The sequence below is a fragment of the Sycon ciliatum genome, chromosome 8, assembly GCF_964019385.1.
Source record: "Sycon ciliatum chromosome 8, ocSycCili1.1, whole genome shotgun sequence".
NCBI classification, from domain to species: domain Eukaryota; kingdom Metazoa; phylum Porifera; class Calcarea; order Leucosolenida; family Sycettidae; genus Sycon; species Sycon ciliatum.
In genome coordinates this window covers 18,332,808-18,350,341 of record NC_088650.1, presented here as the reverse complement: position 1 = coordinate 18,350,341, position 17,534 = coordinate 18,332,808, and the positions used below count along the sequence as shown (strand labels likewise).

Sequence of the window (17,534 nt, the reverse complement as noted above, 5' to 3'; positions counted from 1 at the left end):
CCGTGCACATGGTGCATGTGCGATCCCCGATCGGATGTACATGTACAATCATGGCTGTGCTTGTTGGTACATCGCGCAGTTTATTTTGATTGCGTTGCGTCGTTGGTGTCGACTGGGAGTGTGCCAGTCGCTCCCAGAAAACTACTTTTCTAATTTCTAAATAATTGCAAAAGTGCAAGCTCCAGAAGACCCGAACTGCCGAAGCCATTTTCCTGGCATTGACACACATCCCGATAGACCAGTCCTGCTCGACTAAACGGCACAGACACTCACGGTCGGTGGCCTTAGTGATAGTGTTGGTGCTTTGCTAGGGCACTTCAGTATTATATCGGCGTTTTTGAGCTTTTCGTCAGGCGACCAAGCGTCATGTCCGGTGAGTTTCAGAGCAGATCCTATTACATGCATGTAACATAAAGCGCTGGAAGCGTGCAGCTACCAGTATTAGTAAGTCGTATGCATGCTAGCGACGTAGACTGGTCTTGCTGCAACGTTTGTTTGGGCCTCAAAGTCAAAGCCTAGTGCGGGTGAACCAAAGTCTACAGTAATTTAGTTTGTTGAAATCTCGGACGATTTGCATGGTTGCGTTTGCTTTTCATTACAATCATGTGCAAGTAGATTGTAGACCTGGCTCCTGTGTTGAATGGGTGAACGCGGTACGTTTCACAACCGGAAGACGGTGACACAAATCAATCTTTGTTTTGTTCACCAAATCAAGCGCAGCACATAATTCATTATATCTATGGAGTAAGGTGCTGAACACCTGGAACGACGTTGAGGACCTAGGCATCGGGTCTCACAGCCCTATAACCCATCCACTGTCATCACACTCGATCTGGCGATCGTTGGGTTGCAGGGGCAGACCCAGTGCTGTGACCGGAGGGGTGCCGAAAATATCACAACCAATTTATTTAGGTAGCTCGAGGAAAACGATTTCACTGTTGTAAGCACGGCTGTCAAGAGAGAGAGATGGCGTCAGTTTGAGAATTGAGATGGCATGGTAACCACGCACGTGCCATGGTCCGTGACTTGCTCATGTATGCACGCAAATGCAAGTCGCAAACTCACAAAGATCGTTTTTGCATTTGGAAAAAAATATCTTCGACTCTTGCTGGAGGTTGGCAAGGTTTGCCTAATCTTTACTTGATTACGATGCCGGATGTCCTCTCGATGATTTAGAAAAATGAGAGCTGATGAGCGCTTCATTGCTGAGTAGAAGTAACAATCAACTCTCCTCGGGTTCTCAGCGCCAAATCAACTAACAATCAACTCTCCTCGGGTTCTCAGCGCCAAAGGCAGACGACTGCAATTCCGCAACGCTCATTTCACGACGATGGAAACAATATCGTCTGCACACAGAATTACTTGGGCCATTCGGCCATCCCTATTCCAGCCGCTAGTCCGTCCAGCAAGCAGATATGGACTATTACCATTCGGACAACTGCTTGAACGAGGGCTCGCTGAGCGAATACACGTCAAGTCGTGACTCCAGTCAAGAACTAGGGCTTACTCGAGAATCTCAAAATACACTAGCCTAACTAGTAACTACCCCACAGAATTGATACATGGCACGAACGAAGGACAAGTAGGCTAGACAAAGTGTCCCAAGTGGCTGAAAACAGCATATTTACCAAACAAGACGGCTACAGATGCCTAAAAGTGAACGACGGTTTTAATACAGTAGAGTCTAGTATCAGGCAGAATGAAAGCCTCCGAAGTCCACGAAAACAGCCACAACCGCCACACAAATAGGACGACCGCCACAAAAAAAGTTGCCATTGCTCTACCTTCTTGAAGGGTGAAAGTTACCAGTTATCCTATAATGATGTCTCTTTATGCCTGTAGTAACCCCTCCCCCTCACAGCCAGCACGAAATAACTTCCAAATAATTCCAGGATGCAATTGCAGCTCCGGACAGGAGGAAGAAGAACACCGTAGAAAATAACGGCAACGATGCCCAAATTCTCCGGAAATGGCTGAAGTCTTCCTGAAGATGTTAGCATTGAATAGCCATCTATATTACCAGAGTGGTTTGGTGACTTTAGGACTGTTTTGAGATTTGTAACGAAGCGATACCTCAAATTGGATGGAATTGTTTCCTGTCAAATGCATGGGCGAGCAAGCCAGCTGATTGGTTATGCATGAGCATGCATTAATATTCATGGTTCACGTACAGAAAACTAAGTTGCCGCGATCCAAGTGCACCCAACAGCCGCGTAATTTGTCCTCTAGCATCCATAGACCCCAGACATGACATTAATTAATAATCGTACATGTAACTCGGATGGTGAGCCAATTAAATTACTTCCTCCGCCCAGGCAAAAATTTCGCTTAACTCCTTCAGCCCAATGTCAGGTGTCTGACAGGAATTTTCACATCTTGTGCACTTCACCATCATACAAATCTGCTGGTTCAGGCGTACCAATTCCAAACAAGCCGGCGAAGTCGCCAAGGAGTAAAGAAACAGGAGTAGAGCGTGTTGAAGGCGAGTGAACTGGTAAAAAACACGAGGTCAGTCACTGGTCAAGGTGGGTGCTGCTAGAGTACCACTGGAGTACAGAGCAGAGGTGTCATGCTGCGAAAAGCCAGTGTGTTTGATTGCATCCGGCACAAGATGTGTGTACGGTAAAAATGCACGTGAGCTTGAAGCTGAGAAAGCCACTCAGCGACGCTCGCCCACATACTGCAAAACTGAACCAGAACCGGTACTGGGCAAAACAGGGGGGAAAGAAAGGCTTCGATGATAGGGTTGCCACTCACCCAGCTCATTCACCTGATGTCAAAGTGAACGATCCTGCAAAGTGACGCTGAGCTCATCAGCTTTGGCTGGTAAGAAACCCGACCGATTCATGTACTCATGAAGGAGGTGAAGCGCTTGGAAAAGTGTCGATACGAAATATTTGCGCTTCTGGAAAGTGCGAAGTACTACCCGACAACAAGTGCTGCGTCGGCTGATGACAAAGGATGACTTCCACATTTTTCGACTTGGATAGTTTCTCTTGATGTTCAACGACTCCTCAACTCATTCTGAGTCGTTATAAGCCGTTCTGAGAACCTGGAATGTATCAGTAAAAAGTGCAAAGATAAGCGAAAATTTTGCTTGGGCGGAGGAAGTAGTGTGAAAAGATCTTGGATCTTCTTTTCACAATCGTACATGTTGTTGTGTCATGTACTTCGCAGTCTACTTTTGTAGGCGTGGGTTCGAATCCCACTTCTGACACCATGTTGTGTCATGTACTGACATAAGGAAGTGGTTTATTTTACAGACAGATGAGTGTAGATATAGTGAAGAGTCAGGGAGGCCATGCCCAGCAGAGCATGGTATCGTGCGTAGCACGGGGGTAGTGAGAGGTCACGTACCGTCTATACATGGCGACAGGCAGGGGAAGGACTATGCCGTGAATGGGTGAAAGGATAACATGATACAGGATAGGACACATGTGCATTATTAAAAAAAAATAATGCACATGTACGTATCGGTGGATCCACCCCTGGGTCGACTACCGTAAAGCAACAAATAATTTTGTTCTCACTTCATTTCTATTTATTAGTCCCTTGCTTGAATGTTTCTCATTAGTAACATAGCTTCGTGAGAAGTGTTGTGGAAAAACTAGTTCCAAGTATTATTATTTTCCATCATTTCTTCAATATCACATTTGGTTCTAGAGGCTCGTTAACAAATTTTCGGCTCCACATATAGAGAAGGGAAAAAGCGTTGCTGCTGTTGCTGTGGAGTTTCAAACGTTGGCGATCATCAGATAGCACTGGCTACAACAATATCCTTAGTGTTGAAACTCAACTTCTGCCATATTTCCATCACGCAACGAGACAAGCGACATGTAGATGGAAGGACGGTAGGCGAGAGACGAAACGAAAGACTACATGGTGACGACAAGAAAGATAGAGAGATTGCGAGATAAAGGGCCTGGGTAGCTATGGCAATCATGGGCGCTCAAGTAGCTACCCAGGACAGGACAACGGAACAAAAGGTGAGTATGGGGTGCATGCAGGCCAGCAGGAAAAGGGTACGGGGAAGGCACCTAACATCAGGACGAGGTTGATATTGGCTGCAGCATGCGTGAGTAATATAGCGGCACAAGTGAATGGTATGTGCCAATAATGTAATGTGCACATGTGCGAGCCGGGTGGTATGACATAAAGTGTTAGGCGATAACAGAATACACTGGCGCACATTCAACCACGTGGTCTTCAAGTTTTAGAGGGAGGCGAGGTAAAATGACATACTTGCGAACTAATACGTACCTTCGTTTGGAAATCCGCCTCCGACTTCCATTAGAGCAATAGATTAATCGGTGTATCATTGTCTTTCTCATACTTTTCCCTGCAGGTATGGAATGGAGGTATTGGCCAGCTTCCATCCTCCCGGTTGTGTGCGTTTTGATTGCCACCATGCAGCAATTACAGACGTGCTCCGCGCAGGTGGTTCACATTGAAGACGTCGTGAACGCAACGATACGTCTAGGATGCTATAACAACACGGCGAAGGATGACCTCGCTGTTGGCACTGCAAGCCAGTTTCACTGGTCCTCGAACAGGCTGCCGTCAAACCAGGACCTGCAGAGCGGATCTTCTCCCTTCTACTCCTACAAAGTAAAAGAGCAGGATGATGGCCTGCAGATTACCTGCGTGATAGACATCACCAGTTCCTTGTTCAATGAACGCCTCAAAGACCACCCGGAGCTTATCAGTGTACGGCCTCCCACGTACCGAGTAGCAGTGCTTGGTAAGGATGCATATCGTATGTGTGTTCTAACATGATTGTGTGGACGTGGAATGTATGCACCATGAGGTGTCGGAAGTGGAATTTTCCGTCTTTGGAAACTTCAGTGAGTCTTCAGTGAGTCTGTGAGTCTTATCATTTCGCAACTTCACTGTTTTAGGATCTGCATTCAACACACAGCAGCAAGATTGCATGAAAAATAAATGGAGAGACAGTCCATTTTTCCATGGACCAGAATTCCTACTTTTCAGCAACGGTGAAATACAGGTGCCATGTACTACTACTGGCGGCGGGCTCCGTTTTTAACCTGCATAGGGTCTGTGCAGTCTTCATGGACAAAAAGACAAACAAATGCACTGGATATTATACAGTCAGACCTCGTTTATCCGGTCCTCGTTTATCCGGATCCCTCGCCATCCGGAAGAAAATCGCTGGTTACCGATGTGCAGCATATGTTATGCATACAACATAACCGGACCTCGCGATCCGCATACCGGTGCATGATTTTGTGTACAAACTGGTCAAAATGTGTACAAAATGCTTCGTCGTATCCGGTTGCATGTGGCTGGCTAGCGCCATCAGAAGCTAGTATCAATGAGTTGTACAAGCAAATGAGGTCCTTGACCTGCTGGGTGTGTGCGGACAGCACTCAGTTGCATGCACTTGTCATTTTTCTCGCTTGTTTTACATACTGGGCACGCTAGTTGTACTGCATAGGACCCGTCTACATGTATGTATGATGTCACTGCTTTTGACATGCCACATGCATATACAGTATCACGGTGTGTTCAGTTATCCGGTTACCTCGCCTATCCGGATGTTTTTGTGGAAAACAGATGTGTGCGGTTAAGCGAGGTCTGACTGTATGGCCACACGTTTTTACATCTATGTTTCTCGTCACCCGCGCGCATACGATTCAGGAGTCTGGAGGAAAAAAAGAAAAAAAATGTGCTGCACTGACTGTGCATGCGGGGACCAGCACACTCATGCATATGTACATGTACATAATGTGGCCTGGCCTGCGCGACACATGATGCGAGGTCACCATGCAATTATTGTGCGCAATCTAGCTGCACATGCACAGATTGTGACAGAAGCTCCTGCCACAAACTACAAAAAAAGCACAAAAACTTGTCACGCCATCATTTTTTATATCTATGTTTCGCTTCAGTTCAACTTCCAGAATCATATGCGAGAGGTTGAAAAAAATAAAAAGTTGCAAAATAATAAAAAAGGCTCATCAGAGGTGTATGCACTGTACATAGCACAATAGCTCGTGCATGATGTACATTCGAAAGAAAAATCGTACATCGAAGCACAAAATCTGGGTTATCAGCATGAGTAAATATTCACTTTGGACAGAGGAGGCAACCGTTGGTCATGGTGCCTATGCTTCGCTGGAATATTGTCCTCAGACTTCAGCAGCGGTGCAAAGAGCTCCGGAACGACGCATCCTCTCAGCTTAGGCGATCAATGCGGTCTGGTGTAAGCTCATAGAATATTGCTCCCAGATGCTGAACAAACGATTTACCAACGCTGGCCTAGGCGAGAGGCCATTTCTGAATCCCAGCTTCGCCGTATGCAACCAGTTCACACTGATGACTCGCACGATCATACACTCACTGTGCATGTTCGATTTTTTATTTTTTCCGAAAAAAATCAAAACGTATGCGTGCGGACGACGCGAAACATAGCTTTAAAAAATGATGGCCTTGTGGACTCTTGATACTAGTTGCAAACTATGGGTGCTATTTTGCATGGTGTATTGGTGGATTTTAGTGTGAACAAAGGTCTAATAAACTTTTTTTATTTTTCGGTCATTTTTTATTTTTGTCCACCTCTCGCATACGATTTTAGATTTGCAGGTGACGAGAAACATAGAAATAAAAACGTGTGGCCTATGCCTGTATGAGTATAATTCCAGCCTGTCTTTGCGTACAATCTCTATGTGCAAGAAAAATAGACTCTTTCGACTGATGGCCTTTCATTGCAATTTCGAAGCATGGTCTACAGAATAGGACATTCTCTCTATAACCGATGCGGTCTCGTGTTGATCTAGCCCTTTATGGACTATCTGTATATATAGGCACACTCATATCTTTCTTGTTGGGGCAGTCCAGGACCGGGCACTGCCTAACTTTGAAAGAATCCGTGACTCTGAATCACATACATTTCCATTGAGAAGGGCCAGAGATCTGGGATATCACGTCACTATTTCCGCAACATTTGGCAAAGTAGTAGCAATATTTTCACTAAAACTCATCCACAGAGTGTCTGGTAGACAGAGGTGCCTGTAAGAGAGAGAGAGAGAGAGAGAGAGAGAGAGAGAGAGAGAGAGAGAGAGAGAGAGAGAGAGAGAGAGAGAGAGAGAGAGAGAGAGAGAGAGAGAGAGAGAGAGAGAGAGAGAGAGAGAGAGAGAGAGAGAGAGAGAGAGAGAGAGAGAGAGAGAGAGAGAGAGAGAGAGAGAGAGAGAGAGAGAGAGAGGAGGAGAGAGAGAGAGAGAGAGAGAGAGAGAGAGAGAGATGTGAGTGTTTCACATTCAAAGTCAAATTTTATTTTATTTTGATACCCTCCCTCTCCCTTCCTCCACAAGCACACACATATCTGCTGGCCAAAGCATTTTAATTTTTCTAGAGCACTTCGTTATTTTTCAACTCATTGAAGGAGACCCCCTCCCCCCCCCCCCCCCCCGCCAAGTTACAGAAACTTCGATTAGAGACTTTCAATACACGCAATCTGCAGCCAGCTACAGTCCAGCCAGATAGAAACATTCCACTCGAATTTTGCAAATTTAATGCCATTTTTTCAGAACCTGGCCGGATTTCAACTCCCTAAAGTTTGACTTTTCCAGCCTAAAGTATGGCAAGGAAGAATAGCACGGATCACACAATGTGACGTGTGGATTTTTTTACTATAGTAACGTTAGTGTCTGCCACTAGGGTCCAGCGGATAATGCTCCGAAAATGTTCGTATAATGCTAATCATAATGCTCCAAAACTACCTTGTAATGTTGATTATAATGCTTCAACAAGGCTAGCTATAATGCTCTTGGTTTGGAACAAAAATGGAAGAAAAGCTGCTCATTGTCAAACTTCCAGGAAAGGATGCATTTAGTCGATCTGCCTCGGAAGCTGCTACAATATCTCTCACGAGCTCCACCACTTCTTAGCACTATAAGACATGATCGTGTCTCCATTTTTTTTAATTTTTTTACTTGAAACCACGCACCCAATTCGTAAAACAAGAAAGAAGCAGGAAACGACAAAACAACAGACTAACAAGACATTGACTGAATGGGGCTGCAAAATCCATTGGCTGCTCTCCATTGCAACTTTGATGCAGGGCTTTGGCTGAATAGTGGGTGCATCAAATCTTTTCCCTTGCTTATCCATGTAGTGAGAGGTGAACCCATCATTGCTGGTGATCATTTGGATGCTGGAAGCTTATCATGGGAAGTGGTATTCCTGCCTGCAGACAAGCTGTCACTGCTTCCACTCTGTGAGCAATTTCTTCATCCGAAACAGCTCACGTGAGGCCAGTTCCTGAGAGACGATCTCAGATCGAGATCCCTCCCACTTCCCTTGGCGGAAATCCTGAAAACATGTGGTCGGAAGTTATTTTGCCGCTCTACATCCTCTGCTTGCCGCTGGCTGTCTTCTTCTCCTGAGGTTGCGTGGAGACAAATGGTTGGCCACAATACTCTCCTTTTCTGATGGCACTTGACTATAGGCCTTGCATTACAATCATCCATGACGAACGGGACGTGCTTCACCAGGAACGTAAGACACGCACTCCTGAGCACTCAAATCGACTTGGTACTACGTCCATGAAAAAATCTAGTTCTTTTCGAGCCTGCTGAGCTGGACTCGGCAAAGGCACTTATTTGGAACAAGCTGTTCTGTTTATAGCCGCTCCTTCATCCAGGTCCAAATTTATCAATGGATCAGTGTTTACTTCAGTATCGCTAGAGATGCTATGGCCAGAGCCTATGGCATAACAGGAAAACTCCTCTTCGTCTGTTTGATATTCACTTCGCATACGTCTAGTCTCCTCCATGGCTCTCCATGATTTCTAAAAAAAGAACTTCTCGTTAATCATCGTTACGGATGTTGTGTAACAGCCTCAGTTGCAACGTTGTGCATGCAACATCACCTGACTACGTTGCTACATAAAGACTTTATCATTTATGTAGCAATGGCATTACATGTACATGTACATGCATGTAAATGTAGCATTGATGCTAAAGCCAGTGAAGGATTAGGTGTTTGCACCTCATGGCTTTAGCCGATTGTTGCCAAAAACCTGAGATTTCCCGAATGATTATCCACTATGAAACTCGTTATGCCGCTCAAACCTCACATAATGCTCGTCTTCTGATTCCTTTCTAATGCTCCATAATGCTCTGATGCTTGGATAGTCTCATAATGCCGAATATAATGCCGGCATTATCCGCTGGACCCTATCTACCACTATAAGTGCGAGACCTCGAAGCGTGGTAGGGTGCCAGTTTTGGCTGGATGGATTTTCAGCAGTTTCAATCCTCCCCTAGATCTAATCAGAGAGCATGGTTTTTGATGATTATACAAACAAAATGCATACATGAACGATTCGTATAGGTGAGAGTGTGAGTGTGTAAGCCATCAGGAAAGGCGAGAGCATGCATACCCTTGTGTGAGAGATGTGGCATTTTCTTTCTGAAAGCCTAGCCTCAGAGCTTGAATGTGTGCACATGCAAAGGTATTGACACCTTCCGCGGTGACACGCTTCACCTTAATCCTGGCGTGCACACTCGCACATTGTTTACGGTCATATAAATGTACTTTGTTTGCTCATGTCACACTTGATGGAGGACTCACTGACGAACTTGAATAGTTTTCTGGACTTATTTCTTATACTTTTCTTGGGTCACGGTGCTGTGTAAATCATCGTGGCATTGTGTCGAACTCCGTTGTCTGATTTATAGCCGTGCCATTATACTCTCTGCTTCAGTCTACTGAAGTACTTTGAAGTACCTTCAACATGACAGGCCGTTTCCAGTGTGTGAATTTTTGGGCCCTGATTCAGACCACATCGGTAATCAGTCGGTGTACGCATCACACTTGTATTCTCTGTTTGTGTGCTTCAGTGCCGCTGTTTTACAACCCATCACTTGCTCCGAACCCGACTCCAGAGCCGTGCTCGCTGGTGACTTGTCCGTATAGCGGGTCAGGCGTGACAACGACGTTTACGATGAATACCACAGGGCCTTTCGACTGCGAAGGGAATTGTTTCTCGTGCAATTCTTCCTGCAAAAACATTGGAGTGACTCCGGCAGAGGAGAACATGTGCTTCTCTGCCAGGGATGTTGACTGCTTCACACCGGTTGCAGGGGAAAGTAACAAGGTGATCATAAAGCGTGATTGCTACGGCTGTTTGCGTTGTGATGCGTCAAACACGGTCAAGGGGATCACAAGAAGAGAAAAATTCAGCTTTAACCTGAATCGTCCCACAGGTGGGTAGTCCAGAGAACACTTGATACTTTCCGTTGTGATCAACTTTGTCTTTTAAACTATCTTCCCAAATTTGAGCATTTGGTATTCACTGTTTGAAGAGAAGATCAAAACGTACAGACTGTCCAATCACCCTATCCTCAGCAGTATAGTCCCGCTTGTCACATTGGCATTCTTTCCATTGTGTACAGGAGAGAATTTCCTTTGTGTGCATTGTCATCCGTAAGGACACGGTACCTTGACGAACACACATAAATTATCACAGTGGCCATCAGTGTCCCGGTTGGCATGGCGACTAGATGAGCCATCCTTGAAGCTGGAGAAAGAGAGAAAGAGACAGACAGGCAGGCATGAAGACAGACAGACAGACACATATATACACATACATACACATACATACAGACAGACACACACAGATATACACATACATACACATACATACACAGACATATATACAGACAGACAGACACAGATATACACATACATACACATACATACATACAGACAGACAGACAGACACAGATATACACATACATACAGACAGACAGACAGACAGACAGACAGACAGACAGACAGACACAGATATACACATACATACACAGACAGATAGGCAGACAGACAGACAAAGAGAGACAGAGCAGAGAGACAGGCAGACATACCAGCAGACAGACAGACATGCAGATGGAGACAGACAGACGGACAGAGACAGACAGACAGAGATAGACAGACAGACACAGACAGACAGAGACAGACAGAGTGAGAGAGAGAGTGTGAGAGAGAGAAAGAACGAAAGAGAGCGAGAGAGAGAGAGAGAGAGAGAGAGAGAGAGAGAGAGAGAGAGAGAGAGAGAGAGAGAGAGAGAGAGACTCAGTCCAAGCAGTGTCAAGTATGACCTGTGTCTGGTCAATGCTGGATTGTTGTTCCTGTGTACAGCCAGTGCGTGTGGTCCGTGCAACGCAGCCTATGACGGTGGTGCGTATCGGCCAGACTCCAACACACCTCTCGTCGTTTCTCCATCGGCAAACGCCACTCTTGGCATAGATACCCTGACGATCTCGTTCCTCTTCCAAAGCAAGTATGCAGTGAGTATCCGAGTCTACAATGGATCAGACGGCCGACGGCTTTACTTCAGTAATCCCGGGGACAGCATGGACTTCAGGTAGGAGTGGAAAACAACTCTGTCTGTCGTCATTGTAGGGCACATACTGTTGCAACGTGCAACCAAGCGTATTGCTCTAACGTAACGTACATGTACTGTTGTTTTTCGATTTTGACAGCATGTTAGCAAGGCTTCTTCTGCATATACCATGTAGTGTTGTTGTAGTACGTTGTTTTGTTATACGTGTTGGTGTATGCACACCACAGACCCAGTAATGCGTACTGTGCAGTGCGCATCTTGATTACACGTAGGTCACGCCTTGCAGGCTGCGCAGCCGTAGTGTAGGTTCATGTTATTTTATTTGTGATCTTTCAGTGTATTCTTTGATTTCGTGTTTTTGTTGTAAGTCAGTTCGATACCAAGTGAACTCAAGTCCGGTTGTGTTGTCGTGTGCTCATGTTTTGCCCTTGGGTAGAAACATAACATTGGTGACGAAGATGGGATTGCTGGCCCTGTGCTTCTTGGACGTGATTGGTTGCAGCAGTGGGCATTGGATTGGGCGGCCATCAAGATGATCCAGGTGCAGAGCAAGCCCACACTGATGGAAGCCGTGAAAGAACTTCAAACCAAGTATGCGGAAGTATTTGGAGATGACCAGGGTTGCCTTAAAGGAACTACCGCTCAACTGACACTGCAACCAGATGCTTAGCCGAAATTCCTCCGTGCTCGTCAGTTACCCTTGTCGCTAAAAGCCCAAGTGGGAGCTGAAATTTGACGAATGGAAGAGGCTGGAATAGTGTCTCGTGTCGATTGGAGTGACTGGGCCACACCAGTTGTGCCCGTTCCGAAACCTAATGGCACCGTTCGACTATGTGGTGACTTCAAGGTCACCGTCAACCCGCAGTTGCGAGTGGACCAACACCCGCTCCCACTCATCGACGACATATTCGCTTTATTGTCGGGTGGTCGGAGATTCACGAAGCTCGATTTGAAACCAGCATATACTCAGATGGAGGTAGCAGAAGAGTCACGCCCAATTCTAACGCTAAACACGCACTTGGGACTATACCGACTCAATCGCGTATGGCATCGCATCAGCACCAGCTTTGTGGCAGCGTGCCATGGACCAGCTGCTGGGAGACCTGTCACCAGTTGAATGCACCATCGATGATGTCATTCTGACTGGAGAGGATGACGACCAGCATCTGCAGACCCTGGAAGCTGTCCTCAAACTTCTGGCCGATGCTGGACTCCGAATGAACCGCAGCAAGTGTAAGTTTTTCAAGGAGCAAGTTCAGTATTGTGGACACACTATCAGCGCCCAAGGTCTACACCAGTTGCCATCCAAAATTGATGCAGGGGGCGAAGCATTGCCACCTAAGAACGTCTCTGAAGTCAGAAGCTTCATTGGTCTGGTGACGTAGTATCAGCGGTTCTTGCCGGATATGGCAACGGTCCTCAGCCCGATCACAGCATTGTTACAGAAGAATCAGCCGTTCCAGTGGACCGCGGAATGCCAAGATGCCTTTGTGAGAATCAAGCAACTCGTGGCTTCGGACCAAGTGCTCATGCACTACAATGCAAGTCTTCCGCTTCGTCTTGCAACCGATGCATCGCCATATGGGTTGGGTGCAGTATTGTCACATGTGTTGCCTGATGGTGAGGAACGACCTGTTGCATTTGCGTCCAGGAAGCTATCAGCCCCGGAACAGCGGTACTCGCAGATCGACAAGGAAGCATTGGGCATTGTCTGGGGAGTCAAGGAATTCCACAACTATGTCTATGGTCGGCATTTCGAGCTGCTGACAGATCATCAGCCACTGGTATCAATTTTCAGCCCTTCGAAAGGATTGCCGGTAATGACTGCGGCCCGGCTACAGCGCTACGCTATGTTTCTTGCAGGACATCAGTATACGATTCTCTATCGGCGGACTTAGGATCACTGCAATGCAGATGGCTTATCCCGTCTTCCGGTCGGCGCACCAACTCGTGACGCTGGTGACGACGCGGTCGAGGTTTTCTACACGTCGCTCACAGATCTACTGCCAGTCACAGCCAGACAGATTCGTGATAGTACACGTCGAGACCCTCTGTTGTCCGAAGTGCTACGATATGTGGAGACTGGCTGGCCAGCAGCCTGTCCGAAGCCCAGTTTGCAACCATACTTTAATTGCCGCAACGAGCTCAGTCTAAGTATGGAATGTCTCTTGTGGGTCAATCGTGTCGTTGTGCCATCAGCCCATCATGCGGAGATTCTAGCAGAGTTGCACAACGGACATCCCGGCATTGTTCACATGAAAAGTCTCGCCCGCAGCCACATATGTTGGCCCCAGATTGACGCTGCTCTGGAGCAGACGGTCAAAGCGTGTCTTGGCTGTCAGCAAGCGCAACATCTCCTGCAGAAGGCCCCTCTGCACCCATAGGTGTGGCCCAGTAGACCATGGGAGCGCATCCACATAGACTTCCTTGGCCCACTAAGAGGACACATGTGGCTGGTCATTGTGGATGGACACTCGAAGTGGTCGGAAGTCTTGCCATTTCGATCCACCACAGCTCAGGGAACGGTCGCGAGTCTACGAACCGTATTTGCTCGCTACGGCTGTCCCGAGGAGTTGGTCAGCGACAATGGGCCCCAGTTTGTCGCCGCAGAATTTGAAGCGGTCCAGCGCGCGAATGGTATCCGACACCGCACGTCAGCACCATACCACCCTGCCACCAACGGGCTGGCAGAACGGTTTGTCCAGTTCTTCAAACGTGCCATGAAGGCGTTCCCCGATGCGATGCCTTGTCAGGAAGCAGCGGAGAAGTTCTTGATCTCCTATCGCAACACGGTCCACCCAACTACCGGCGAAACACCTTCCAACCTATTAATGGGCACACGACTAGATCTCCTACGCCCGGATGTACGGACCCGGGTGGCAGCACAGCAAACAGCACAACAGAAATCTTCACCCTCACGCGAAGTACGCACGTTTCAGCTGGGAGAGTCAGTGCTCGTTCAAGATTATCGGAAACCGAACAAGCCAAGTTGGATTCCTGCTACGGTATCTGAGTGTTATGGTACGAGGTCGTATGCAGTGGAGACCGCAGAAGGTGGTAGCTGGCGGCGCCATATTGACCAGATTCGACCTGGACATCCCACGTTCACGACTGTGCCGGGGAGAGAGGAGGAGTCGGAAACTGTATTGCGACCGGAGCATCCAGTAGAAACGGCACCAGCAACTGTTGCTACCAGTGTTGAGTTAGCAGCATCCACCGAGACAGAAGCTGAAGTAGAAGTCACACCTACTGTGGTGTCATCACCAACGCCTGTTGCACCACTATCATCCGAAGAAACGCCGGTGGTACCTGCAGTGCGGAGATCGCAACGGGTTTCCAGGCCGCCTTTGCGCTTGAACCTGTGACTTGTGTATATTTTGTATTTTGTAGCTTCATTATTGCTGCTGTTGAGATGGACAGGTTAGCACCGCTTGTGTTGCCATGTGGTGTTTTCTTTTAGAACGGTCAACATGCTTTGCCCTTTTGTTTGTTGTTAGTTAGTATTGTTGATACATGGTCACCGTGATTCTGATTGTACCGTGTGCTACCATTTAGAAGGGAGGACGGTGGTGTATGCACACCACAGACCCAGTAATGCGTACTGTGTAGTGCACATCTTGATTACACGTAGGTCGCGCCTTGCAGGCTGCGCAGCCGTAGTGCAGGTTCATGTTATTTTATTTGTGATCTTTTGTATTCTTTGATTTCATGTTTTTGTTGTAAGTCAGTTCGATACCAAGTAAACTCAAGTCCGGTTATCTTGTCGTGTGCTCATGTTTTGCCCTTGGGTAGAAACATAACATACGTCGTGTGTACTTGGTGTTGATGCATGCGCGTGTGGCTGTGGTGTGGAAAGCAGTCTTGGTCTTGAGTTCGTCGTGTGAATAAACAGCCTTTCTAATGTAGTTATTTTTTCATCCATTGTATATGTGTGGAGATGGTACGGGGCTGGGAGCAGGCGAAAGAACGTAGAGTACAACATTGGTGGCAGCGGTGATACGAGAGAGCTTGGAAGCTCAGGGCCCTACGCTATGCTTTTTTGCCTAGCTCAACATGCATGTTATTAGAACTCTTCAATCAGTTTGAATATGAGTTAAGCAAACGTAATTACAGAATTTATTGGGGGTTGTTATTTTCTCTCACTTCATCCACTTTTGGTTTGCTCCTTTTTTTCCTTTTCATCTCCTTATAATCGGATTTTCTGGACTTTTGTTGTAATACATTGACCTGTTGAGCCAATGAGGTAAAATTATATTCCATAAAGTACGATACAATACAATAATACAATAATGTCCTTGCCTTGATAGTATGCTTGTGCTTAACTGTTGCTGACGGCCGAATGCATGGTTACCTGTGAAGCACATTACATAACTTTACAGTCTCCTATAATACGCATCCTGTCCGACGGCAAAAGAGGCTGCGGATTTAGTGACGGCAAAAGAGGCTGCGGATTTAGTTTTTCTGCATGTTATCAGCAATTTGGATCTCCTATCATACGCATCCTGTCTATGCTTTTGTAATGCTAACATAATGCTCGGGATAGCACTCGCTACTGATCATCAACTTGGCCTGACTCTCACTCACAATAAGACTGTTGTAATGTTCATCGTTCTCAAGCGGTCGCTGGTTTCTCCCACAATTTCATCGTACTGTTGTACGACATGCTATACGACATCATTATACCGTACAACACCGTATAAGCCCTGTGGCCAGCTGTCTTTGATGGTACGGTACGGGAAAGGTACGGGAGAGCGCCAGGCATGCCGATGGCACAAACAAACAAACACGGAATTAAAGCTGTGTGGACCCTGGATAGCGCCAGACGTTACTGAAGTAACGTCTTTTGCATAGCTACGGGAATAAATGTGTTATCTACTGTAACTTTCTGGATTCGTCCTGCGTGGCCTTCGCTCCCAGTTTCCAATGTCATCTCCGGTCATCATATCGTCATAACTTAGTTTCATCCAGGTTCAAGAAGTCCGTCCGTCGTCATCGTCCTTCGTCAATCGTCTCTCGTCGTCATTGAGTGGTCCCGGACACGACGTAAACTGTGCCCAGAAGAAAACCCGGAAAAGGAAAGGAAAAAAAGGAAGGTGAAGACGTCGTCGATAATGGCTGCAGTGTGAAGGTGAATATGTCGACGTTGAGCAGCGCTACTTGAGATGGCGGACGGTATGGCGGCGTGAGGAGTTTAGTTGGTGAGAGGGTACGTGTGTTGTTGTGAATGTGATGAGTATGTGAGTTTTGCATTTTCTGTTCTCTCAACATTTTGTTCTTCATTATTTGCTCTCCTCGAGGGTAAAGAGGCGCCTGCACAGCGTGTGTGTTCTGTTTTGTTTTGTTTTGATTTGCTCTTCTATGAGGATAACTAGAGGCCCCCACAGAGCCAGTGCATTTTGTTCTTTTTGTTATTCCTATGATTTGTGCTCTCACATTTTTAGAATTTTTGCGGGATCGTGAGGCGGTGTTCTGAGTGAAGTAGTTTAGAGTTTTTGAGTTTATCAGTTCCCACATGTGTGACAGCAATTGTGGCTGGGGTTCTGGGTGGGCAGACGGTTTTTCATAATCTGCAGTGAGGCAGACATTTTATATTGCTGGGTGTGGCTGGTGTGGTATGATTGAGTGATTGGTGTGATCTTTTCCTCTTTTTACTCTGTTTTTATTACTAGAATCGAGGATGATTCTACTCCTTGGGGGGAGTTATGTTGTAGTACGTTATTTTGTGTATGTCCTGTGTACGTCGTGTTTCTGCATGCGCGCGCGTGTTGCTGTGGTGTGAAAGGCAGTCTTTGTCTTGAGTTCGTCATGGCTAGTTGTGTTTCCGTAGTCGTCTTGCAATAAACGGTCTTTCTAATGTAGTTATCTTGTGGTCCATTGTGCAAGTGTGGAGATGGCACGGGGCTGGGAGCAGGTGAAAGAAAAACTAGAGTACAACACTGCAAACCGAAATTTGATTTGAATTGTTTTGGTTTGGGTTTGAAAATCTTTTTTTACACGTGCATTTTTTTCTGATTTCTTCTCCAGTGTATGTTTTATTGCATTTTAATCCATTGTGCTAATTTTTGCCCGTAAAAAAGGCTTTTAAAATAACACTGTAAACCCAGAAAACTTTACGATCCTGAAATGTTCGTGACTTTCGTGATGGGTGTGAAATCGCGAAAGTACGTGG

At 46.5% G+C, this 17,534-nt stretch overlaps 1 protein-coding gene across 5 annotated transcripts in view; it reads left to right on the top strand.

Moving 5' to 3' along the window:
* The first annotated feature begins 129 nt into the window (after positions 1–129).
* LOC135823986 (uncharacterized) overlaps positions 130–17,534 on the top strand; it is a 49,844-nt gene continuing 32,439 nt past the window's right edge. For 3 of the 5 annotated variants that reach the window (XR_010554808.1, XM_065336872.1, XM_065336870.1), the window contains exons 1-4: positions 133–373; positions 4,346–4,741; positions 9,864–10,229; positions 11,161–11,386. Coding sequence is in view for 4 of the 5 variants with exons in the window: in XM_065336872.1 (XP_065192944.1) it covers positions 367–373; positions 4,346–4,741; positions 9,864–10,229; positions 11,161–11,386 (995 nt within the window). In the remaining variant the exon portion in view is untranslated. Of the gene's footprint in view, positions 374–4,345; positions 4,742–9,863; positions 10,230–11,160; positions 11,387–17,534 lie in introns of all 5 variants that reach the window. The other 2 variants (XM_065336871.1, XM_065336873.1) reach the window with 2 other exon arrangements.